The sequence below is a fragment of the Branchiostoma lanceolatum genome, chromosome 7, assembly GCF_035083965.1.
Source record: "Branchiostoma lanceolatum isolate klBraLanc5 chromosome 7, klBraLanc5.hap2, whole genome shotgun sequence".
In the NCBI taxonomy this organism is placed as follows: domain Eukaryota; kingdom Metazoa; phylum Chordata; class Leptocardii; order Amphioxiformes; family Branchiostomatidae; genus Branchiostoma; species Branchiostoma lanceolatum.
The window spans coordinates 8,079,526-8,104,345 of record NC_089728.1 but is presented as its reverse complement, the minus strand read 5'-3'; the positions used below and the strand labels follow the sequence as shown (position 1 = coordinate 8,104,345).

The 24,820-nt window shown below is 39.2% G+C and overlaps 2 protein-coding genes across 5 annotated transcripts; one reads left to right on the top strand and one right to left on the bottom strand.

The window, feature by feature from the left end:
• The first annotated feature begins 128 nt into the window (after positions 1–128).
• Positions 129–6,697, top strand: LOC136439000 (large ribosomal subunit protein bL21m-like). 2 transcript variants are annotated; one of them, XM_066434093.1, is made up of 7 exons: positions 129–321; positions 4,030–4,153; positions 4,536–4,606; positions 5,039–5,202; positions 5,524–5,576; positions 5,818–5,921; positions 6,258–6,697. In XM_066434093.1, the coding sequence occupies exons 1-7, from the start codon at positions 144–146 to the stop codon at positions 6,320–6,322; spliced, it is 759 nt and encodes a 252-aa protein (XP_066290190.1). In that variant the 5' UTR covers positions 129–143; the 3' UTR covers positions 6,323–6,697. The 2 variants fall into 2 exon arrangements, with proteins under 2 accessions (XP_066290190.1, XP_066290192.1); XM_066434095.1 differs by lacking the exon at positions 129–321 and adding an exon at positions 3,573–3,701.
• A 230-nt stretch (positions 6,698–6,927) lies between these two features.
• On the bottom strand, positions 6,928–24,771 carry LOC136438995 (calcium-transporting ATPase type 2C member 1-like). Of its 3 annotated transcripts, none has more exons than XM_066434085.1 (27): positions 24,520–24,771; positions 23,363–23,404; positions 22,837–23,046; positions 22,171–22,260; positions 21,479–21,514; positions 21,288–21,349; positions 21,044–21,152; positions 20,373–20,528; positions 19,932–20,000; positions 19,613–19,688; positions 18,799–18,865; positions 17,784–17,908; positions 17,350–17,447; positions 16,984–17,079; positions 16,495–16,584; positions 16,042–16,182; positions 15,163–15,319; positions 14,607–14,777; positions 14,093–14,190; positions 13,774–13,824; positions 13,024–13,190; positions 12,543–12,611; positions 12,208–12,324; positions 11,837–11,984; positions 11,234–11,329; positions 10,749–10,890; positions 6,928–10,325 (listed from the first exon to the last, which is right to left on the bottom strand). In XM_066434085.1, the coding sequence occupies exons 1-27, from the start codon at positions 24,610–24,612 to the stop codon at positions 10,201–10,203; spliced, it is 2,901 nt and encodes a 966-aa protein (XP_066290182.1). In that variant the 5' UTR covers positions 24,613–24,771; the 3' UTR covers positions 6,928–10,200. The 3 variants fall into 3 exon arrangements, with proteins under 3 accessions (XP_066290182.1, XP_066290183.1, XP_066290184.1); XM_066434086.1 differs by having other exon boundaries at positions 16,078–16,182; XM_066434087.1 differs by lacking the exon at positions 23,363–23,404.
• Between the last annotated feature and the right edge of the window lie 49 nt (positions 24,772–24,820).

Sequence of the window (24,820 nt, the reverse complement as noted above, 5' to 3'; positions counted from 1 at the left end):
AATTCCACAGCACGAGCGTAACGAGCAACCCCAACTCTGCGAGCAACCGGCACAAGTTTCTATGGAGGAGCTGCTGGGGCACGTGGTGACGTCGTCATCGTTGCTTTTGAAGCACGTAGATAAAGTCTGCCAATTGTCCAAACATGAGCATGACGTCGGGCAGCATGTTGAGCAGCCGGGATGGACGTCGTCATCATCCACAACCACGCACACAACACCCTGGTTTAACCGGTAGTCCCCGTAGCCCCGAAGTAATACCTGCAACACCAATTCGGCACACGGCCGCTCTTTTGGATCCCTACTCAGCATGCGCCGGACAAGGTTTTTACACCATTCGTTCTCTTCACTCTCCATCACTTGAAGTTCAGTGTGTTCTGTTTGCGCTACAGGCATTGGGTCTGTCTTTACGCCCGCAAAAGGCGTCAAGTACCGATCTTCTTCGCACGAACCTGGTATGCTTAGTTCATCAAACATGGCCCATAACAGTAGTCCCATGGAGAAGATGTCGACTGATGGGGTGTAGTGACATTGCTGGTCGTTAAGCAGACTTTGGTAAATTTCAGGTGAGAGGTAAAATCTCGTTCCAACAGCTGATCGCAAGTAGGAGCGACTAAAGTTGCTAACATCGTTTTCCGAGCCCGTCAGAACTTTTGCCGATCCAAAATCAACCACCTTCAGGACAAAGTGCGCCTCATTCACCGTCAGAAGGACGTTCTGTGGTTTGATGTCGCAATGAACGATCCCGTTCTTGTGCAAAAATGTGATGGCGTCCGCCAGCTGGACGGCGAGATGTCTCTTCGTCACGACGTCGACTTGTTGTTTGAGGATGTAGTCACCGATGTTTCCAAAAGGACAGAACTCAGAGATGACAAAAAGTACCTGCGTTTCCCCGTCCTTTCCTACTTTAGATTCCATGAATTCCATGATGTTTGGGTGTTTCTTAAGCTGTGTCAGAACGCAGATTTCCTTTATAGAAGTGTCCTCGACGGCCAACTTTTTGGCCGCATAGGTCCGTCCAGTGTCAATCGATTTTGCTGTGTACACTTTGCCTGAAGCCCCACGGCCGATCTCGTCTCCGAACGTGTAGCCCTCCAAATGTAACGGGTTCTGAGGAAAACATGCGGCTGCTGTAATTAGTTCGTAAAATTGATTCCTTAATAAGAATACGAGTCAAGCTGTAAATACATGGTTTTATAGACTGTTTTTTTTTTTGTTCGTCTGTGCACCTTGCAGACACACATTTATGTACATACCGTATTGGTACACCTGAATATTTAGTATTAGAAAGCTTATTGCCAAGGTTTGAACACAATCAATCCGTGGTACGTACCTGCCACGCCTCACGTCGCATAATTTAACTGTTACTGGAACTTGGAAAAGCCCAAACTCAAAGGCTGTAGGAATAAGCCTAAATTCAGTTTACGGTTACACAGCTTCCTTGTAGATCGGAGCTTGTCCCGCGAAAGGCGATGTTGTTCGCACTGCGACAGCAGAAAAATGTAAGATAAACAAAGTCTTATTTGTTCCCCTTCGCGTTGGCGACATAACAATTCACTCAAGTGCTTAGATCAATAGCAAAGTCGAGTGACCAGAGTCTATATCAGAGTTCCGCCAGTAATCAAATATTCTCTTTTCATGCCTCCTCTGCTACATGTGTGTTCATCCCAACATGAAAGTTTTACGGGCCGAATCTCATGAACTAATGGCACGACTATCGTTCTGTCTGTTTCTATATACTCTGAGAGAAATTCTGAGCTCTGATATTCAGTAGTGATATTTTCTTCCCTATATCATTTCCCACCCATTGTAAGTCCTGTGTGTGACCCGCACGTACGCTGTAACAAATGTTTGTCAATCATAACATAAGATTTAGATTGATGTGATCTTTGTTCTGACCTTTGTATTGTTCAGTAATGTTCCACTTGTTTGATGAACCCCATGCGGTTTATGCGGGGTTTGCTATAATTACAGAAGTCTGTTTGGCCTTCACCGGGCCGGGATTGTGTCAAATAAGTGGTGGTGTTATAACCAGACTTTGGTTTCTGTTAGAGTCTCTCTCTCTGAACTCTGCATTCATCAGACCAGCTATTCCATAGTACGAGAGCTATTTACATGAGAACATTAAGCTTACTTTTGTTATCTGACAACCTAAGCTTGTTTTCTTCAGAATAAATGACATTTCGGCGTCGTGCCTCCAAGTCGCATTCGTTGATATGTTTTGTTGGTATCAAAATACTAGGCAATCATACCCCGTGATTTTCACACAGACAGTACAGCGATCTTAACAAACGTTAACGTCCTTTGATCATATTCACATTCGTCAAGGGAAAGTTGCCATCTACCTTACCTTACACGTCACTGATAGAAATATAAGATTAAAGCAATACATTATATCAGGACTTTGGCCAATAGAAGTTCCCTTACCCTTGCACATTGTATGAAAATGTTGTTCTATAGCATTCCAGTGCCATCCATGAATCAACCGATTAAAGGAAAATATCAAATTGAAGGATAACGTGGAATAGTTCCTTTGCATGTGTGTTGAGCTATACTTTCTCTCGGTACGATGCAATTGTACTGGTGTCATATCCATACCTTTCAGTACATAGAGTTTTACCACCAGTCGCATCGAAAAGACCATAAATTGTTCACAGGACATTAATATTTTGGGACATGTTAGATCATCTATGAGCTTTTTATTCCCCCGATATGCAGACCAGGCTCTGAGATTACTACAATACTAATCGGTGACATCCCCTTTCGTACTAGATATGCTAAGTCAAATGTCCAGATTATAAATTACCATCATATAAAAATTAGCCACAGCAACAACGCCAATGGCAAAACATGGAGAAAGAAAAAAGTAATAACAGTTTTCAGTTGCCTTGGACCAGATTCATACACTCACAATCGGTTATTTGAAAATTAACAAAAAATTGTCAGGTGCTTGCAATTTCAATACTGAACCAGACATGTATATTGTCAACAGGTTAGACTGACAGGTTGGTGGTTCTAGAGCTTCAGGCTTAATCTGAGGCACTTGACTACTGTACTATGTTTGCATTGGCATGGACATTTGCTCGCAGTTTGTTTATTTGGGATATTCATGCATAGGTTAGTGCTTAGGTGTGCGAACTAGTAACGTTACCACATTCCCTTTGTGACAAGAAACTTTGCGTCGTCAGTACAATGACTCGGCGCCAGAACACAACCGGCGAGATCAAAATCACTAACACATGTGGTCAACAAGTTGTGGTGTTTAGGCACACCCAACAAAACTAGCTATGCATGTGTGGTTGTTTTACTATTCCTGTGCGTCCTTTCTTTTATGTTCTTTTTTTCTTCTTCACTTTGTCCGTCTTTGAAGCGGAGATCTTATTCACTGTTTTAGGTGACACTCGGGAATACGCACCAAGACAGCATGTTTTAGTTTGAAACCCTTGGTTGTCAGCATCAGTGCCATTTACACTATTATGTCATCGACTAACCAACGTTGCTAGTTTCCCCTTGCAATACTTCTAAACTGTGGCTCATGTAGAACTCCGCCACTTCGTCTGAAAGTTCTGTAACTTCGAATCCTCGTTGTGTCACGCGAGAGTTGCAGCAATCCAAGATGGCGGCGTCCATGAGGTCACGAATTTGTTGGGCTGCGAAATTCATGTTGGATTCCTCCGTTATCGTGAAACCCAGGAAGCTATCAGGTGATCTACCTTTTCCAGAGTACTTGTTAGATACTAGTGCATGGTCAAACAGAAATGTGTACATTGATCAGTTACTGTGAGGTGGGGAAAGGAGTCGTCTCGACGCGCCCCCCTCCCCAATTATGCACACTGACAGTACCTAGTACCTACATGTGTATTTATTTTCATAAATCTAGACACTTTCATAATTTGTGTATTAGGGGGTTATATCAGTAGCTCATATAATTACCGTCTCATACCAGATGATAATTACACAATTTAGATGTACTTTGTCAGGAGCACAAATCATAAATTTCTACTGTAGGATAATCAGCTCTTCACAACTCAGGTGCTAGAAGCCTGTTACCAGCTGCAGATGTAGGAATGCAGAGCCACACCTGTCAGCGCAGGGTACACACCTCCACTTGCAGACTACAGGACATAGACACACCTGAAAATCTTCTGAAATACAGGTGAATCGCTGAAATGTCATTGCTTTATCTATGTTCAGTGTATTCTGAGAGATATTCTTTCATGTTAGAAATGGATGTATTCTCATTTTATTGAATTGCTTCTGCTCATCAGAAATGCCTTAAAGTTTGGATTTTTATTAGATTAATTCTGTAATCAATGACTTTGGAAAAATGCTGTATTAAACTTAACATGAAAGTGTCCATTTCAAGTGTTATGAAATCTGAGGCTCTAGCCCTCACTTTTGCTATTGCCATTTGCTAATCTGGAAGTTTTGTATCTTCTTCTGTTATGTCCAAAGCCCTTCAGTAATTGTGCAGCAGTGTCATGTTTTATGACCTGTTAATTGTTATTAAATGTCTCAGTACCTCTCTTACCAAATAGGTATAAATCCCTGGGCATAGACAGATGGAACCCACCAGACATAGATCCAACATCAGTAGAGGAACATCCAGGTGAGATAAATGTACAGTATTTCAGATGCTTATCAGCATAATATTATTATACAGATTTATAACATGTAAGCACCACATCACTGGTTATACATGCACTGTATATATCATTGCACCCAAGGTCATGAAAAAGAACCATCCTCTCTTAGACTTAGTAGCTTGCTGTGATATTTTCTTAATTATATTTCTTGATTTTACTCTGTAGCCCACAATTATGAATCTCACTTACTGTAAGCAGGATTCTGTATCTATACAGTTGGTATAACCGCCATTAGGCGTAACACACCAGCTTTGCAGGCAGCAGTTGGTTATATTACACTGAACGGTCTGTAACACCTAGTCTTTGCATATTTGACTGCAGGGATTATGATTGCTCATACACAGAACCTGATCTGTGTATTATTACTGTAACAATTTTTATCACACATTTTACAGCCATTCTGGAGAAGGTTAAAGAAGAGATGGTGTCCCCTGATGTGGGTCGACTGTTCGCTGTGGTGCAGGTCGCAGGGAAACAGTTCAAGGTCACGACCGAGGACCTGGTGTTGGTTCAGCAGGAGATGTTCGCAGATCCAGGAGAGAGAGTTAGACTAGAAAAGGTGAAAATAGTGTCTATGCCTCTGTATGTTTTATAACAGTTTTAACCCTGGGGGATGTGTCATTTCATCACATTGTATAGGGACAAGCCTTTACTATTTCCTATGTTTTGTATATCTCACTTCATCTGGGCTTTATAAAAGCTGGCCTGTCTAATGCTCTGAATGTTCAATGTTGTCATTGACAAATGCTGTTAGACCATCTTTCAATGTACAAGTAGAATCTTATTTTTAGTTCACATACATTTTTTATATTATGAATGCATAACAATTATCTAGCCCTGCTTATCATACTTAGCATCCTTCAATATGTTGTCCACTCAGGTATTACTTGTTGGTGGTAACAACTTCACATTGATTGGAAAACCGATATTGAGGTCAGTATCAATTCATTTTGTTATTATACCATGTAGCATCCTCCGAATACAATATCAACTCTGTATGCTGTTGCTAATATCACAAGACTGTCATATTGCAAACAAAAGTGGCCTAGTAAAGCTTGTTAAACAGTTTGTTCAATACAATGCAGAATAGTTATTTGCTCTTTCTTGTTTCTAGAATCGTACTACAGGAATTGATCATGGTATTTTACAAGGATGATTTTGTTTGTTTCTCCAGTCGTGACCAGGTGCGGATAGAAGCCACGGTCATTGAGAAGTTCATGGCTCTCCCTCTTGTTGTGTACAAGTTCAAAAAACGGAAAGGGTACAGGAAGAGGAGAGGTAAGCATCAATGTAGAATGTCATTTATAACCTTTGACATCACAGTTTTCAACGACTTCTTCTGAATTATGACTCACAGGTCCTTACATAACCGGTACCTGTGGCATCCTTCTAACATGGCAGTTATTGATTAGATTGTGTAGTATGGACTTGAATACGGATGTAGGATGTAAATGTATTCTATCATTGCCAAATCTACAAGTTAAGGCAATCATTGAAGATTGCTTTTGATTATACCAAGCTGAAAACAAGAACAAACATCTAAGACAGTGTAATGAATTGATGTCCATACAAACATAAACATGAATTTCAACTGAGAATCATTTCTTGTTTCAGATCACTCCCAGCCATGTACAGTACTGAGGATCAACAGCATAGAGGTGGCACCGAATCTCAACTGAAATGCTTTCCAAAGAAAATTATACAAAAGAATTGTTCCATGTGCTGGTAGCATCTTCACTGTTATACCTCATTGGATTTGAAAAAGTTTTGGTACAGATCTCGGCAATAGGGGCGCAAAACCATGCACAGTATTGCTATGTATTTGTCTAGGTGCAGACAGGTATTGTTGTATCACAGGACTGATGAATATTGGAAAAGAACCATCACTGGCGTGATAGTCAAATTTGTGTACATATGTACTCGTGTCCAGAAATCCATGATGAATAAAAGCAACACAGAGGAGTGTAATTTTAGCAAAGCTGATTCCTCATTGTGGCTCAACTATGGGTTTTGTATACTAGACAAAATCATTCATTAAAATATAGTAGAATGTATTTTCCCTGGAGTCTTTTTCATGACATATACCTCCTCTCATATGTAAGCAACCAGCGAGCAGCATTAAAAGTGTGTTCAAGATTGTCAGGGCTGACTTCAGTTCCCAGACGTACATAACAAAACAAAATTCATGAAACCAATAATCACTGAAAAAAACTATGTTTCTTACAAAAACTCTACTCATTCGTTTTTCCACTGAAGTAAACACACAATTATCACAACATTATAGTACTCTTTTAAATACAACTTTTATTTTGTGTCTTTCCTATCACAAGATATTGGCAATGTAAAACATCACAATTTTTTTGTTTGTTCCACCTGACCATGCACCAACTGGTCTGGTTCATTACTTTACATATTAAGAAATAGTCATTACAAATATTCTGAATCAACAGAAGTACATCTTATAACATGTCACTTTGTACAATAACTCTTGGTTCTGGTATGTTTGTAACACAGTTTACAACATAATGTAATCTCTTCTTATGGCTATTCCATCTCTAAATCTCAAAATAGAGGGGGGCTGTTAGGACCATTTTCAAGTTCAACCCACAATTATGTATCAATGTGATCTTGGGCCTTAACATGTTCATTAAATTTAAAACGATTTCATCTCTCATAATCTTTAAAATGGAGTAGTCCTATAAACACTTCAGATGATGATGTCACAAAGAGTGATATTTGGTCCACAAAGTGAACAATGTCTGACACCAAGGACATCTATACCACCGAGACAATCTGACTTCCACAATCTTTTACACAAAGAACTTCTAGGACCTGATACTTGACACAGAGTTCGAGGGCTGTGATGCTGATTTTTGCTGCTGTTCTATCCTGATAAGGTCTGCTTTGGAAGTGACAAACCAAATTTCGAAAACAGTATTAGAAAATTTTAATTATTAAAAAAAAAAACTATTACATGACTGTAATACTCCACAAAATCTCTTTGCAACTAGAAAGGCAACATTTGCGAGCAAATACAGCATGTTTAGCCATACTCCTCGCCATGCAAAAAATGGACTCTCCCAAAATAACAATGGACCATTCTAAAATACTTGCACTAAAAAAATGAATCACCCAGTCCAAAATTGAGTCTTCCAGTAGCACCTCAACACAATATGGACCAGTCCACAACCATATCCACTTATTGATTAACAAATACACTTCTGCTCACAAATGGACTTTTTCATAATCATTCCAGCTCAAAATTGAAAGAAATAATTAAAGAATCCTCCCCTTGCAAGAATGGGATATTCCGTGCCATTTCCATGTAAACCAGTCGAAAAATATCCGCTGAAAATTACACTCTTGCGCATAATCAACCCAGTTCAAAATTGAATTAAAAAAGATCAACCCCAGGGAAGAATGAAGATTTGACAGGAGAAGAAGGAAATGACCAAAAACAACATATTTGAGTCAATTCCAAGTCACCGAGAGGGTTTTAATATAATATTTGTAATATGTTTGAACTATTCTGATCAAAAGAATGTCTAAGTCACAATAGTTCTAAAGTGTTCAAACAATTAGAATTGAAACTTATAACATGTTTGAACTTATTTCACATACGTTGGAAACATTTCGAACGTAACTACACAAAAATCTCTTTATTTAGAACAGTTTCAAACCATCCAAATGTTTCAATGTTCGAACAATTTGTAACAAAAGATTTTCACAATTGCCCCCATAAACGAAGGTGCTAAGTCCTCCGGTGTGTTTCTGCCTATTTTCGGTGGCCGCGCTAGACCACCAGCGGATTTGTTTTGACGGAGCGTCACCCGCGCGCGACGATGTACACTGTTCGGCACCGCTAATATCCGGCATTTTCCCGCTCCAAAACACTCCACAAGACCCACGTTTTTAGTGTTTTGCCTCGTGTTCAACACGATTCGATTTGCATTACTAACGGGACGAAAATGTTATGATAGAAAAAATTCACCCCGTCCCGGCGTCCGTCCCAAAAAACATGAACGACATGAAAATATATTTTCTTACAGATTCAATCACGAAAATCAACAGCATGGGATTCCAAATTTTCGCAACGGCCGACCATTTATCATGGTTGAACTTCCTTCCAAGGCGTGCGATAGATAAACATTCCCGGCACATAATAGTCACTAGTACCAGACTAACGCAAGCTAATGATGATAATAGGGAGAAAGTTTGTCAGTGAAGTTTGGCCACCAGAGGGTACATTCATTTAACCAATGACATTATATAATGTCCTTGATTTAACGTTACAAGCTAGCGCAAACGGGCGAATCATTGACCTTACCGGGGACTGACTCTACTGCTCTAATCATTCTTTTTTTGCCGAATTCATTCAGAGAGAGATCATCAATCAATTTTGACAGGAGTGTCGCGCCAGTCTGAGGAGAAACGATCTCCCGTGTTGTGTTGAAGAATTTGGAGTTTGAAAATATCTGGAATAACTAATGCTAGAATAAGCATTCACAAAATCATTGATTTAACTTGTTTTCTGTTATAAAATTTCCTAAACTGCAATTTAACCACTGAGTTTAACGGAACATGGTGTTTTCCCGATAATCACGTTAAATGTTTATGTCCGGTCTTTCCTCCTCGTAAGCAAACTTCCAGCTTGGCCAGGTGCAAGGCACTTGGGGTCAATGACCTGTAGGTCATATGTAGTATTGAAAGTGACAGAAGTGGCAAATATTGTCAAGAAAGCCCAAAATAAATCGTTTTGAATATATGTATGCCAAAAATGGGAATGTAGTCCTTTAAATATTTGTTCAAGCCACATATACAGCAAATTTCAGGTCATTCGGTTGAAATACCAGGGCGCAGGAAGCCAAGATATGCTAAAAATAGCCTAAAAACCTCAATAAAATCACTTTCAAGGTCAATATCAAAAAAAGGAAAAGAACGTACATTGGTTTTTGCCTACATTACCTCTGTACCAAATTTCAGGTCATTTGGTCAAAAAATGACAGAGATGAATCGATTTGAAGATTTGACAGGAGAAGAAGAAGAAGGAGAAGAAACATGAGTAAAAACAATATGTTGAGCCATACTAGGTATGGCTAAACATAATAATAATAAGTAATCATGTGCTGTGCTCATCATACTGATCAATGTTGTAAGACAAAATAACCAATACATGTAAGTATAAAACACATCACTACACATCCAACTGTTAGAGGTGCATCACATATGTGCATGATATGTGCAAATCGACATATTAAGTACAAGGCATGTTTGGTTAGAGAGGAAAGAAGTATCACAGTATACCATTAAAAGCTCAGAACCATCTTCAACTTAGTGCAATCACTAAATAGTCATTACAAAATCGTTTCAATGCAGCTTTACTTTAATTTTAGAACAATCTCTTGGAATGACATATCATACAGCTATTAGATAAGTGTACATGAAACTTAAGTACATGAAAATCATTATGGGCATCTCATCTCAGCTTATGTAAAATGCTCATTGGTATGATCATAAAACGTAGACCATTGGCCCCAATCCACAGCATTCTGCTGTGTCATACATAATCAAACTCATCTATCTTTACTTGTTCATAAGGTTTGGACTGTATATTTTGGATCAGCTTTTTAACTTCTGATGCGATGAAGACTGTTGAGGTCAGTGCCACCAGGAGAACAATATCTGAGGGGGAGAAAAGAAAACGTGTCAGAGAATATGCATATTGGGGTGACATTCTAGTCTGAAGGTTTAAAGATGTTTTATAATTCTAGGCAGTCTCTTTACTTTACGTCAATGAAGGGTAGACATCCAGGTAGTAAGATACACAAGATTACTCAAGCAACTGGATAATTTTGTTGACGGTTGACCATTATCCAGTTATTTGTCATATAGAAACTAAGGATTTATCCTATCACTGTATTTTTAGCAGCAGGGAAGATTCAAACGTTGCTAAAAAAAGCTCATCATTTCTACACAAGTGAACGACTCAAAGATGTAGAATTCTACAAAAAAAGCTGTACTAAAATTAAGTAGCTTCAAAGTCTGGTAAATGTTCTGATATGTATATAAACATCAACACTGCATCAACAATAGCCATGCCTGTACCTTCAAATCCGAGGGCCTCTGTTTGGAACACCCTCTGTAGAGGTGGGAAGTAGATGACCAACAGCTGACCGATAATGGAGCCTCCAACAGCATACAGGAACACACGGTTTGTGAACAGACCGATCTTCAAAATGGACTTGGTCTGGAAACAAGCAAACAAACAAACACACATTTCATAAATACGCTGTCTTGCTACTATCTACAGCATAGTTGAACAGCATGATAACTTGGCTGTAAAACATTCTGAACCCTTTTGTTCAAAATCTTTAACCTTTTCCTTGCTAAGGGCTACATTGTAGTTCACTCACCAAATTTGAATTGTCTACAGCTGCACAAGATGTTCAATGTTCAGAATCTGGTCTGTATGTGAACCCATAGCAGCGATGAGGTTAACAAGTTAATACAAAGCACCAACACCCTCCGTGTTGGATAGTTATTATTCTGTCATGTTTACCCAGGGTAGAACCGGATAGAGGGTTCCTTACCTGTGATCTGGAGCTGAGGGCGTTAAACATGTCAAAGAACACAAAGCAGGTGAAGGTCATGGTCGTGTCCCTTGGGGTGATGATGTTGTCCATCATCTGTGGAAACAACATCAAGGTCAAATTTTTCAGTAAGTTTATGAATTGATGAGATAGATTGGAACATAATTGTACATAGTCCTGGATAGAATATATCACATGTCTGTACTATTCAAAACCTACAACGCAACCTGCACTATACCGGTCACTTTGCTATCGGAGGAATCCAGCGGGAAAAAAATTTTTCTTATCTGTACAAATGCATTTAGGGGATGTCCCTATAGCGCACTATGGTAGCAGCTTCACAGTTGAACTGGGTCATGATATAGAGGTTGGGGCTGCACCCATCTTTCGGAAGGGACATAAAATGGGGGCCCTAAGTTCGAGGAGGCGAGTACATTAAAAGGGAAGGGCCAGCAACGCCTCCCTGTGAAAATATACCCTGCTACTAAAACAGCAAGAAAAGTTGCTTCCCTATGTCATAGTATGTGCCACTAGGCACTACAAGGGTCTGAATGAATAAATATGTTCACATGTATATATTAAGTGAGAGAGTGTGAAACCCACCTCTCTGTGGAAGACCCAGAGAGTACCACTGACGATGATGACAGCTGACATGAGGATGTTTCCCAGTAGAGACTTGGTGATGATGGAATCTTTGATACTCCGTGGCGGTTTCCTCACAACGTCCTTGTCCACAGGCTCTACTCCGAGGCTGCAAGGTAAAACAGTTTTAACATTTAGCATGTTAAACTATGAAATGTATCAACATCAATTTGTAAGACTAGTGTAGAGTCACCCATAGCTTGGTACCTGTATGTGTTGTACATTTCAAAGTAACAGATTTTGGGAATGTTTCAGACCTACAGATAATTGCTGGACCTCTGCCAAGAGAGGCTTGACAACTGTATGCCCCACAAGCATGTGAAGTAGCGCACCTTTGAGCAGGAGGTCCGTCCATGATGATGTTGATCCAGAGGATCTGCATGGCGTTGAGCGGGTTCGGCAGGCCACTCATGGTGGACAGGGCAATCAGAGACAGGGCTGCTATACTCCTGATAACAACAGAGGAATGGAAAATTAACCTTCATCATACACACACAGAATACGATTCAAGAGATGCTCGTACTTATATAGTTATGATTATTTATACTTATACATTTTTTAGTTATGATTACATCACTTTATTGTACAAGAAGTAACTAGGCACGAATCTGAATATGCTACAGGAAGAGACTGTTACAGACGTGCAATAGAGAAGCTACAAACTCACGTGCTCAGCTGGAATCGGACAAAGTTTTTGATGTTGTAGAAGATGCTCTTACCCTCCTCAATTGCAGACCTGAACAAATCAACAAACATTATCTCCATTAGGTAAAGACACAGTTACATCAAAGACTTTGAAATAGTACAGCTTCTCTATATACTTTGGACTCAGCATTTATTGGAAAGAGTGTATGCTGTACACACAGTACTACAGTACTAGTGGACTAGACCCCTGCTGTACTATTATATCTGTGCTTGCACAGTGTGTGGCCCAAGGGCTAAAGAAATGGAGATGGGTGCTGATTATTGGAAGAACTTTAATTTCACTTCCATATAACAACAATCCTAATCCTATTGCAATATTGGCAGCACTTTGGTAATGAAGGTCATGGTAAAAGAGTGATGAGAGACACCATAACTTGTGGCATGTATAAGACGTTCTGTAGGTGAGTCTGGCATGTATAAGACGTTCTGTAGGTGAGTCTTACATGATAGTGAAGAAGTCATCATCCACTAAGATCATGTCAGCCGCCTCCTTACACACATCTGTGCCCACCTTCCCCATAGCCACACCAATGTCGGCTGTCTTCAGGGCCACCGCGTCATTCACACCGTCTCCCGTCATACACACGATGTCACCGTTAGCCTGGACAGCCTTTTGTTCACAACAATGGGAAAATCATCTGATGTAAGACTTTCATCTGTGTACTAAGTAATTGTACATGGCAATATCGCATTTCAACCAAGTAAACTTTTTAACTTGTGTTGGATCGTGTGGCGTAACGGCAGAGCGTTCGGCTAAGAACCAAGTGGTCCCGGGTTCGAATCCTGCCATGTCATCAATCTTGTCTTCTCAGGAAAGGCACTTGACACGACTTTCCTCACTCCATCCAGGAGTGAATGGGTACCTGACTTTGGTTGGGGAAGGTCGTATTGAGGTCACCTGGTGGCATCGAATGGCAGTCGCCCAGACCCTTGTGACAGTTCCACAAATGCCAGTGTGGAGCAAATATGTATCTGTTGTGTATTATGTGATTGTAAACCCAGCACCAATTCAGCACTAGAAAGGCTGCCATCGCACGGGTTATTTCTGACCAATAAAAAAACACAATAAAACTTGCCTTAACGTCAGCCAGAAAACAATTAACAATTCTAAAAAGACTGACAAGTGCTACTAATTGCCAAATACTATATGTGTCATTGTCGTGGAATATCACAGCAAACAAGTTGGACTATACCTTGACGATCTTGAGTTTGTGTCTTGGGCTTGTTCTGTAGAACACTGAGACCTATAAATAAACATCAGTCTAAAAGTTTAAAATTTAAGGCTGAAAGTAGAAACAAAATCGATAACTAGCATTGGCATTTTCAATCTACATGTATAGTCAGAAGTCATATGCAACAATAAAGAATAGGTAACAATGCCAATGTTTTTTGCAGTTTAGTGTTGGACAAAAAACATGCCACAAATACAGGAATAGTCTAGTCAACTACTAGTATGTTTCATCTTTGCTTATTTGTTAACTGATTTGTAAACGTCTAGATGGTGGTACTTACTGAGTGTATCCTGTGTGACAGCTGCATGATGTCAATCTTCTCTATCTCCTCACCAGACATGGCCTGGCTGCCCTGGGCATACAGACCCAGTCTGCTACCTACATGTACAGGGACACACCAGTAGTTATACTTACTGTGCAAATACTAAATGTTGTATTACTTTTACAGTGGTTTTAGCTGGCGGTAGGAGGAAAAGGAGGTTTTGCTGTGTCTTAAACTCGTGGTGGAAAAAGTTCTGTAGTACATGCAGTAGTTACACAATGAGACGTATTTGCAGTGTCAGGTGGAGAGGTCACAGTGAAAATAAAACCATCGCAAAAGTTTCAACATTTATGGTACACAATCTTCTCAGTAATTGTATACCATAGAGAAAAGTGCTTTAAAGCTAAAAACAGTGGTTTTAAGCATAAGTACAATATCAGCACCATGAAATTGAAGAAATTTCTTGCCCCATTGCACTGATAGCAACAATATGTTGAGAGACTAAGCATTGTTTCCTAAAGTAGTAACTCACCAATGGCAATTGCAGTGTCCTCTGAGTCCCCAGTCACCATCTTGATGTGCACACCTCCTCCCTGTAGGGTCATTATGGACTCTGCCACTCCGGGGCGGGGAGGATCGATGATGCCCACCATCCCCACAAACGTCAGCTTCCCCAGGGCGGGGCCTCTCGCCATAGCCAGAACTGCAGGGGAGAAAAATATGGCACACCTTCTGTGAATCTCCAAATGTTCAGAGTGGTTTCATTTTGGCAGTTTTTGCAGTGACCTCTTATTGCAAAATCATAACACTGTGAATGTGTTTTGTATCACCACAGTGACAGTAACTGTTGTACTACAAAATTATTTCACGAATCTAAAACACCACCATCAGTTTCTCCTCCTAACACAAAATCAAATCACCCCCAAAATGAATGCATTTGTGGAAAATAATTCAACAAATTAATTTGATAATTTCCACAATTTTATACAAATCAAACAAGTGTAACTGTTGACACCGGAATTACCTCAAACATTACAGAACACTTTTACAGGATTTGGACTAAAGACAATCAATTTAGCTGATTGTACCTCTGAGCCCAGCCCTGCCCATGAGCTGTGCATTATGGTAGTACTCTGCGAGCTGTTTCTCTGAGAGAGGGATGGCTGTACCACGACTGTTGTACGTCACACACTGCTGTAACACCTGCTCTATGGCACCTTTCATGAAGTATTCCTCAGTCGCCTTCTACAACAAGATAAATACATGGATGTCAGGGAATCTGGATGCTACAGTGTAGAAAGGATATACTGTACTTATCTACAGTAAGGCTATAATGTACTAGTACCTATACAAATGTACTGAGGATTTGATCTTACTCTTAGCCACAAGGAACTGTATTTCAGATATCATGCAGATAAGTAGCTTATTCAGGTCTCAAGCCCCTGAAGATCCCAGATGTAAATGTAATAAGCAATGTCCAGGGAAACACTGTTGAAGCCTTTTAAGACTAGATCAGATCTATTTCAATCACATGTTGATTTGTGACTAAGAAACTATAATGTTAGACGAAGCTAACCCATACTATCATTATGTATAAAGTGCACAAACAACAGAGATCTCCTTCAATAGAACAACCCTGACTGTCCATCACATTTATCAGTTGAACCAATTATAGCATGGCAATTAGTGGTTCCACCAATGAGACAGTGGCTGCATGTCTGTCAAACACTTTGCATTTTTGTCTTTTTATTTGTCATTTCTACATTTTGACAGAGGTGGGATGGGCTATGGGATCTATTGCATTTACTGTATTGTTGATATCATGTTCCCAATACTTGACAGTAGAAACAGAATGCTGTGCAACAAAGCATAGCTTGTGGTGGAGACTGTACCAGACAGAAGTAGGACTTCAGGAATACAGTCGTTCAGGACAAGACAACAGCTTAAAACAACTGATGCATGCCCACCACTTGTAACCTGCTGAACCTGGAGTGACTCAATACCTCCTTGTTCCGTGGGGCACACTTCACAGCCATCCACTTCTTCTCTGAACTGAAGGGGATCTCATCCAGCCGCTCGTAGTGGGACTGGACTCTGAACAAACCAAGCTATGGGAGAGACGAAAACATCAATGATGATCCATAGATAAACAATTCTTCTCAATAATACCCTTGTCAAACCTTTCTTCTTTCTAAATAGATACAACATTTCTGAACACATAAGCTGATTACAAGAAAAGAGCTTTGCCTCCATCCTCTCAACCTCTGTAAAATTATTTGCTAGAGAAGCTAGGATGTTTCCCCCATCTTTTTCTTCAGAGCTGTGTGATATGCGTGACAAAATGCATAATCAAATAGCTTCAGTATGGTAAAAGTATGTGGCTATTATTACAGTAACCAAGTCTTGCTGAGTAGCCTCACCTTCATGCCAAATGCCATAAGAGCGCCCTCTGTTGGCTGGCCGAGGAGCTGCTCTGTCCTGATCTCAGCATTATTGCACAAACAGCCAACCTGAAACAAAAACATACATAAACAACATGGCCAGGATTCATGACAACAGACTTTATCCTTGAAGTCTATTATGTAAACAGCACCTGATCTTATGAAGACTATGGGCGTTTAGTTTATACATACACAATCTAAAAGATGTACCTAGTAACTTTACATCCTGTTTAAGAAATGTACATAACTTACAAATTACTAGTACTGAAATAAAATATTTTACAGACATTGACAGCCAGTACAGATATATGTACAATAGTGTCATAAATGACCTCTACACCGCGAATTCATGACACCACGAATATGCATTTCCAATATATTTCTTCTGTACTACAGATTTTTTTTCAGCAGTGAATTTAAAACATTTCCTTTCCCTCCTATTGTGAAGTAAAACCTCAGTGAAAGTACCTCTCCAATCTGCCATATGGATGCGTGTAGGTGTTTGTCAGCCTCTGCTCCCTCCACATACACCATACCTTCTGAGTTATACCCCACTCCTGTCACCTGCACACATAAGTGTCATATCTTAGTACAATCAGAACCATTGCACACTCTTGATATAAGGAACATGAAGTACAGTTTGATGACTCGACTTGACACTGCCGTCTACTCTTGAAGTCAAGAAAAACTTGAAGATGGAGGAAGCAAACATCTAATACAACAATCTAAAGGGACAGTAATTGTTTTAATCCACAAAACCAGATCAAGTAACAAGAACTTAAACTGGAGAGGTTTAAGCAAGGAGGTTAAAAAAGAGCCTGCCTGTTGTCCTACCTCTGCTATGATGCCATCTGCAGTGACTACAGAGGTGACCGTCATCTCATTCTTGGTTAGGGTCCCAGTCTTGTCTGAACAGATCACGTTCACACAACCTGGCAGGGCACACAGGGTATCAAATATCAACACATCATGATCTATGTGTACAGAAACCTAGGCGTAAGATATCCTACATTTACTGCCAATGCATAAAGTTTCCCCAAGGACATTCAAGTTCAAACAGCTAAACGAAGACATTTTTGTTACACCATTTGTTACATCTTACTTCTCATGACATTGGATAGACTTAGCATTGTATAAAAACAAAATCGTGTATCATAAGCATGTTGCTGAGGTAATAAGTAGATTTTGCAATCTTGATGTCAACTATATACCTCTATCAAGAATTTTACTGGAGAGTTGCAAATGTTGAACAAGAAAAAAATGCTGACCTAAAGTTTCCACAATTGGCAGTTTCTTGACGATGGCATTTCTCTTGGCCATGCGCATGACTCCCAGTGCCAGCGTGACTGTGACCACGATTGGCAGGCCTTCAGGAATAGCTGCCACTGCCAAACTGCCAAATATAACACAACATTTGAATTAAGTTAAAGGTGAAGCACAAACACATTACAACCATTTCTGTTGATGGAAATTTCTTCAGATATTTCGTCTTTTTTTCAACCAAAAAGCTACCCATCATCAAGGCATTTGTGTAACAAATTTATGATTCTAAATTACTAAAACCAAAAAAACATATTTCATGTTCACTCATATTCATACATCTATTTTTTTAGGACATCATACTTCTGATTTGCATGCAGCACAATGCACAAATCATTTCTACAAAGTAAGAAATACAACATGTATAGAAAAATGTACTAGTAATTGTCTGTGTGTTACAATCTCAATGAATTATTGATTACTGCCCCATAAAATTGTCTCCACATGTTTCTGAAGCTTAATACAAAACCTATTACAATAGATTGATAATTTGATTCATTATCATCATCATCATCACTAATATTGTGGGAAAACTATGAGAGTCAATCAATAAAACTAACAATGCATGTTAGTTGCCGGATCGTATTCAAACAATGCAAACAAAAAACAAAAGATCTTTTTCTATTTACATATCAATAGCCATATAGGCTCTCTTCCGCCCCCACAATATTTCTTTCATCATGATAATATTTTCATAGCCATTCGTATGTTATAAAAACAACAGCTTAACCAGAATACTCATTATACTGTAAAAGGGGAAATATTCACTGGGGTTTTATGTTCACAGCTTTGCCAGTGACCTCTTCACCACGAAATTAAAACCACAGCAAAAATTTTGTTCTGTCTTCTGCCCAATTACCCCCTAATTTCAACCACAAACTTAGAACCACTGCGAACACATTTTCTTTCTACGGCATAATTAAATCCCTGCAAACATTTCCCCTTTTGCAGTATCCCTAGTACCTGACTCCCACTGTAAACATGTCCAACATCTTTCTACCCTGGAGCCAGCCGAGCAGCATGATCAAACCTGACAAGGAAGAAATGACATTCTTACAATGGTCTGGACATGCTGCACAATATCAATACATGAATGATTTTGGCACCTGACAGTTTGGAGAGTGGTAACATTTTGGCAAAATAAAACATCATTGTAAAACATTCATATTTAAACAAGGATACTCCAGTGTACATAACTGCCATATGTCATATAACTGTATACAGTTTAAAACCTAAGCCTTAAAAGGTATGCCAGAAGGTATACATATAGCAGCCGTAGCAGGGTACTGTCAGTTTGAGCTGTTTGACTTTCACTTCAGCATTAGCCCCAGAAATGCCAACAGGAAACAACTGAACAAACACCAGGCCAAAGGTGTATTATCTAGCATTATTGAACTATTTCAGTTCTGTTGCAAATCTGTGGTGTCTAGCCAGCTTGATATTTTCTTTCCGTCATACCCATTCCCATTGACAGAGAAATTCTAAAAAGACTTTTTTCAGTCACTGTGTACATATTTTTCTAACTGTTCAATTTCCAGGTTGGTGTTTGGGTGTGGTTTATTCAAATTTCGATAAATGTATTTCAACATATTTATCCACTGATTTTTATCCGTCAAGGATCGGGATGACAGAATGGTCTTAAAATTTTTCCATCATACGATGGAAAAGTTTGTCAAATGATGGATTGATGGACAAAATCTAGCACCCAGTACACATGTATGGCAATATGCAAATAGTAAGTCTTAGCGTTAGATGAAATAATAAACCAAATACCCACCAATGATACAGAAGGAATAGAAGGACAACTGCTTTCCCAGTAAACCCATGTTCTTCTGAAGAGGTGTCTTTGGAGCCTGCAAATGTCGATGAGAGAAATGCTTATCTGCAATTCAGGTTTATCCTGATATTTCCCCAGTTTACTGTTTGATGTATCATATGTTTTTTAAAAATTCAAGTACATACACTGTACTTTCATTGCTGTTATACATGTACGGTTGTCTCCTGGGCTTAAACAATACTTTGACAAAAATAATATACTTGGAACATTTTAAACTTTCTACTTTTTTTCACAAACAACAGTAACAGTGTGCCCTTACCTCCTCTCCCTGCATCATCTTAAAGATTTCCCCAAATTCTGAGTTCTCCCCAGTCCCTATAACTATTCCCTGCAGAACACAGGATACAAGAACATGTAGAGCAGTTATTTCTAAATCAATCAGTGACAACCATTCCACCATCTCGATTAGAATGAAAACTATTTCAAATTATCTACAACCATTATGTACAAACCATGACCTATTTTTGTTTTCATGTATAACCAATACATGTACAGCACTATATCATACCCTGCATTTAGACCTATGATTCGTCATATTTCAGACATCCCATTTACAACCAAAAATTAGCTTTTACTCAACACTGCACAAAAATAGCAATCAGACAATCAAGGACTTCATTAATCTTCTGTCTAGCTGTCTTCCATACAACATTGATAATGCTGAGAACTTGTTTGAATCTGTAGAAGCTCTTCTGATTACCTTTCCCCTCCCACACCTGACAAGTGTTCCCATGAAGGCAATGTTCTTCTTGTTAGCCACGCCTGAGTTCCCTGCCAGTTTCTGCGGGAATGTGAACTTGGTACTTGGCTCTGTCTCTCCTGTAAAACTGGATTCATCTATCTGGAGGTCCACAGCCTGAAAAGGGTCACAGAACACTGATGATCAACTCTATTACAAGGAATGGGGACATTCACAGATGAAGCATACCCCAATAACCAGAAGAGAGTAATAAAGACTTGACAAAATAGTTGAATGGCTCATCAGCTTTACCATCTTCAAGAATGAAAAATGCTTTTAATATGATTTTCAGCATTCTGAACTTGTAATTATACTTGTAGACATATCCTGTTACCATTAACACAGAACAAGACAGTTGACTTGCTATGTATACAGAATATATATATTTACACATCAGTGTATAACATGTCATGACAGGTAAGCATAAATATAACGCAGAATCCTCCACAGAAATAGGGGAAAACAGAGTGAACTTTCGTTGCTTAGAACAAATATTCGTACAGATGCAGCAAATTCAATGTTTATCACTTAGCAAATATCATGTTCATATAATTCAACTTTGAATATATATCAAATATATTTATCTACTGCCAAAAAGCCATCTTTGTAGGATAAGGGTTAACAAGACATACTTCAAATAACCTGACATCGGCAGGCACCCTGTCTCCAACTGACAGATGCACAGTGTCACCTGGGACCAGGTCTCGCGCCAGAAACACTTTCAGTTTGTCTTCACGAACACTGAAACATGTGAGGGAAAAACATAAAGCCATGAATTAGGAACTCTGTATTAGTCAAGTTGTATCAAAGTTGTATGAAAGTAGCCAAGATGTTGCAATTAAGGAGGAATATAAAAAAAACACATAATAGTTTTACCAATGACAAGACGGTGGCATCAGTTTGGTCAACTCCTCCAGTGATTTTTCTGACCGGTATTCCTGTGTAAGGGTATACACCAATGTTACTCATAGAATAGAGTTAACCTGCATTTATCGATTTCAAAAACATTCATACATCAGTATTCTTCATTCTCAACTGCCATAAATGCACAAAGGAAAAGTACCAACCTGTACAAAGGCAACTGTTACTACGATGATGATGGCCTGAAACAAAGAATTTGATTTGTTAACCAAATCAGGTGATGGCCAAGGTGTACTATATTCTACAAAAACTCCATCATCATGTAACAAGTTTCTAGTCATCCCGTCAAATGTCCAAGTTGTTTCCACAAATTAAAAAAAAAACTCTGGCATAGCTACGTCCAAATTTCAACAATGCACATCACAGCGTTCTGTCAAATACTTTGATAACATTTATTGGCAACAATAGCCAGGGCTCATAAAAAAGGGTGCATAATCATGCACTTTTGCGCACCCGAAATTGGGGCTGTGCACCTGATTCCTGAGATTTTGACATGTAAGTGTCAGAAAATATAAGGAGACCTTTGTTGTATTACTTGTTTGGAATTGTGAAGTTAGCTATAGAATTTAAGTTCATTTACAGTTTACATGTATTTTATGTTGAGCAAATTATTTTTTGTGCACCTAAATTAAGTGTACCAGTGCACATATTCCAAAAAAACGAATTTCAAGCCCTGAGAGATAGATAAACAAAGTGTGTCCCTAACTATTACTAGCACAATGATTGAAGCATTTAACATTTGGCCCATTTTTAAAAGCGACAGCCATGTTAAGGTGAAGTTGTTGGGAAGACAGTGATCAGAAATGATATACATGAGAAGCAGTATGAGAGAACTCACCACTGTGATGCTGACTGCATCATCAAATTGTCTCATACAGATGGAGATGAATGCTGAAGCTAGCAGCAGCATTATCAGAGGGTCTTTGAACTGGAAAATAAGAGAAAAATACATTTTTATAATCTTTTCCTGTTACATATTTTTTCCCATCCAAGCCATATTTCTCATCCATACTACATTCATCATATTATCCTCACCTTGAGGTGATATCATTATAGTTTTTATACAAATGCATGTGTGTGTAAAAATTGAGATTAATACCCTTGAATAACTTATCATACCTAGCATTAACAGGTGGCTAAGCAATTTCGAATGCATCACTTCATGTGAAAGAATTGTCAAATATTTTTCATGATCGATCATTCTAATCACATGTTCTTTAACAGTCTTTAACAGTCTTTAACAGTAACACACATGACTAAAAAAAATAGTTTCCTGTTGAGCGTTGGGTAAAAATCATACAAAAAATCTATATTTTTACAATGCATTTTTGTTTTTTCTTGGTATATGTATGAGCCAACAATTAAGCACCTGTAAATCAACCTGCACTAAAGTAATACATTAGATTTCTTTGGATGTGATTCTATTTCTAAGACAAAGATAACTTAACAAGTGAACTGGTAGGACCAAGTTCCCGCACAAAGCAGACAACACCCCTATGCCCACCTGCCCAAGATACTTCTTCCACAGTGGTTCCTCCTCGTTAATCTCGAAGTCATTATGACCATGGATCTTCCTTCTTCTGGCGGCCTCCTCGTGGGTGAGACCGCGGTGAAAGTCTGCTCCGAGGGTGTACTGGACATCCTCCGCGGACATTTGCGCCGCGTCGGCGGACTTAATGGTCCTGACAGCCATCTCAGGGTGCATTAAGATGACCTACAAACATGAAATACAGCAAGATCTGTTTTGAAACTATGATGACTTATACCACAGGGAAATTTCCAGTCTAAGCATGGTAAAAAAGCCCCTCCACCATCATGCCTGCATGAAAAACAGAGCTCCTAGTACTACAACTTGAGAAATTATCCACCTTGAAATAAAGATAGCTTGTTGGGAATGATGGAACTTTGTTAATGCGGATCATGCATGGCTTAGCAGCAAAAATAACAAGCCAACTCCTAGCCTGGTTTCCAGTTTGAGGCAAGAAAGACACCTTGCTAGCATCTTTATTGGCAGTCATTACTTCCTCTACCTTATTGGAAAGCTGGATTTCAACAGCATCTTGCTTGGAATTCTGTGAAGAAAAAAGTTTGTTGAATGAAAGCAGAAAGTATCATTTCCCTGATCATCAGGACAATCTGAAATATGGTTCTGAATATGCTTTAATATGTCTGCAGTAGAGAAATCCCAGCATGAAACACAATGCAAACTAGTACTAGTAGTGCAAATAATGGTGTAGAAATGATTAACAGATTACAAATAAGACATACACATAAAAACGTGACAGAGCTGTTTGTATTGTTAAATCTAACAATGTTGAAATGTCAAAGGTTATGGGAGGGGGTGGTAACCCTTCCAGTGTCAGGGCCATTTAGATGATCTATTAACATAATGTTTGGCTTTGTGTGCCTGGGAAGCTGGTGTATCAATGAATGTGTAGATACAGGTACCTACTGCAACAGAAATTAGGAGAACACATTGGAAAACAAATCTACACTGTTTTAATCACTAAGATGTCAGATCAAAAATTCAATGCCCCTAGCCAGTGGTTTATCCAAAAAAGGCTAGTGTCAGCAGGATTTTTTTTCTTGGGTTGGCCGGATAACTTCATCTTTTTTCCTACAGAATCCTAGGCCTAACCAAGAACATTAGATTATTTTGTAAAGTTATAGTAATTCATAATCGCCTTTACGGTCGAAATTATGAAAAAACAACTATGTTGCGTACAAGTAGGTCTTCAAGAATTGGTCCTCTGTCTGCCTAGGGGTACATCAACCTTCGGTTTACAACTTTACACATAACTCATAAGGAAATGTATACAAAAACAAATTCTGGCTGTTTTATCCTGCTAGGGGAGACGTCAAATTCCCCTTGTTTGGGACATGTCGGCCAGTGTCCGTCCTTGGAGTTGCATATCACGTGCCATAGAATCTTAAATGGCCTGGGAATCCGCAAATTAAATCGCACCACATGATGTTACACGTTACGCCTTTTGTTTGTGGTCGTCAGTTTTTCACACACCTCCATGTTTGTTTGTCCCAGGGCAGCATATAATTTTAGCATGTCAGTAGACGTAGCGTGCTTTTCAAAACTGCCTTCGTACGTGGCTCAACCTTTGAAGTGTAATGAGGACACTCTATTCAAAAGGAAATGTTAACGAAAACAAATTCTGGCTGTTTTAACCCTTACCTTGCTGTCGGACTCGGAGATGTCAGATTCTCCTTGTTGTTTCGGACATGTCCGTCCTTCAGAACGCGGACTCCTCCCGTTTGTAGTCGCCATCTTCGTGGTTTTGCAGTTGACCAAGGTTGGACAGAAAGGGTTTATGCATCGTCCTGACCAAAATAGCCGACGAACAGGTTCAAATTTCTGAGATCATAACCTCTGTACGTGTTGTAATCAACTTTCGACCTGGCAATGGCTGCACGCATGTGTCAGGGGTAGTCCATATACTTTCATAGGGATATTAGAAGTACATAAAACCTTTGGC

Excerpts from the sequence above, each read along its gene's own strand:
- LOC136438995 (XM_066434085.1), bottom strand. The coding sequence starts at position 24,612 with ATGGCGACTACAAACGGGAGGAGTCCGCGTTCTGAAGGACGGACATGT. Across the intron at positions 21,515-22,170 it reads ATGCAGTCAGCATCACAGTG|GCCATCATCATCGTAGTAAC; the intron begins GTGAGTTCTCTC and ends TCTTTGTTTCAG. Across the intron at positions 11,985-12,207 it reads GACGGACCTCCTGCTCAAAG|CCTCGGAGTAGAGCCTGTGG; the intron begins GTGCGCTACTTC and ends TTTACCTTGCAG.
- LOC136439000 (XM_066434093.1), top strand. The coding sequence starts at position 144 with ATGAGCATGACGTCGGGCAGCATGTTGAGCAGCCGGGATGGACGTCGT. Across the intron at positions 322-4,029 it reads CTCAGCATGCGCCGGACAAG|GTGCTAGAAGCCTGTTACCA; the intron begins GTTTTTACACCA and ends TTCACAACTCAG. Across the intron at positions 5,203-5,523 it reads AGAGAGTTAGACTAGAAAAG|GTATTACTTGTTGGTGGTAA; the intron begins GTGAAAATAGTG and ends TTGTCCACTCAG.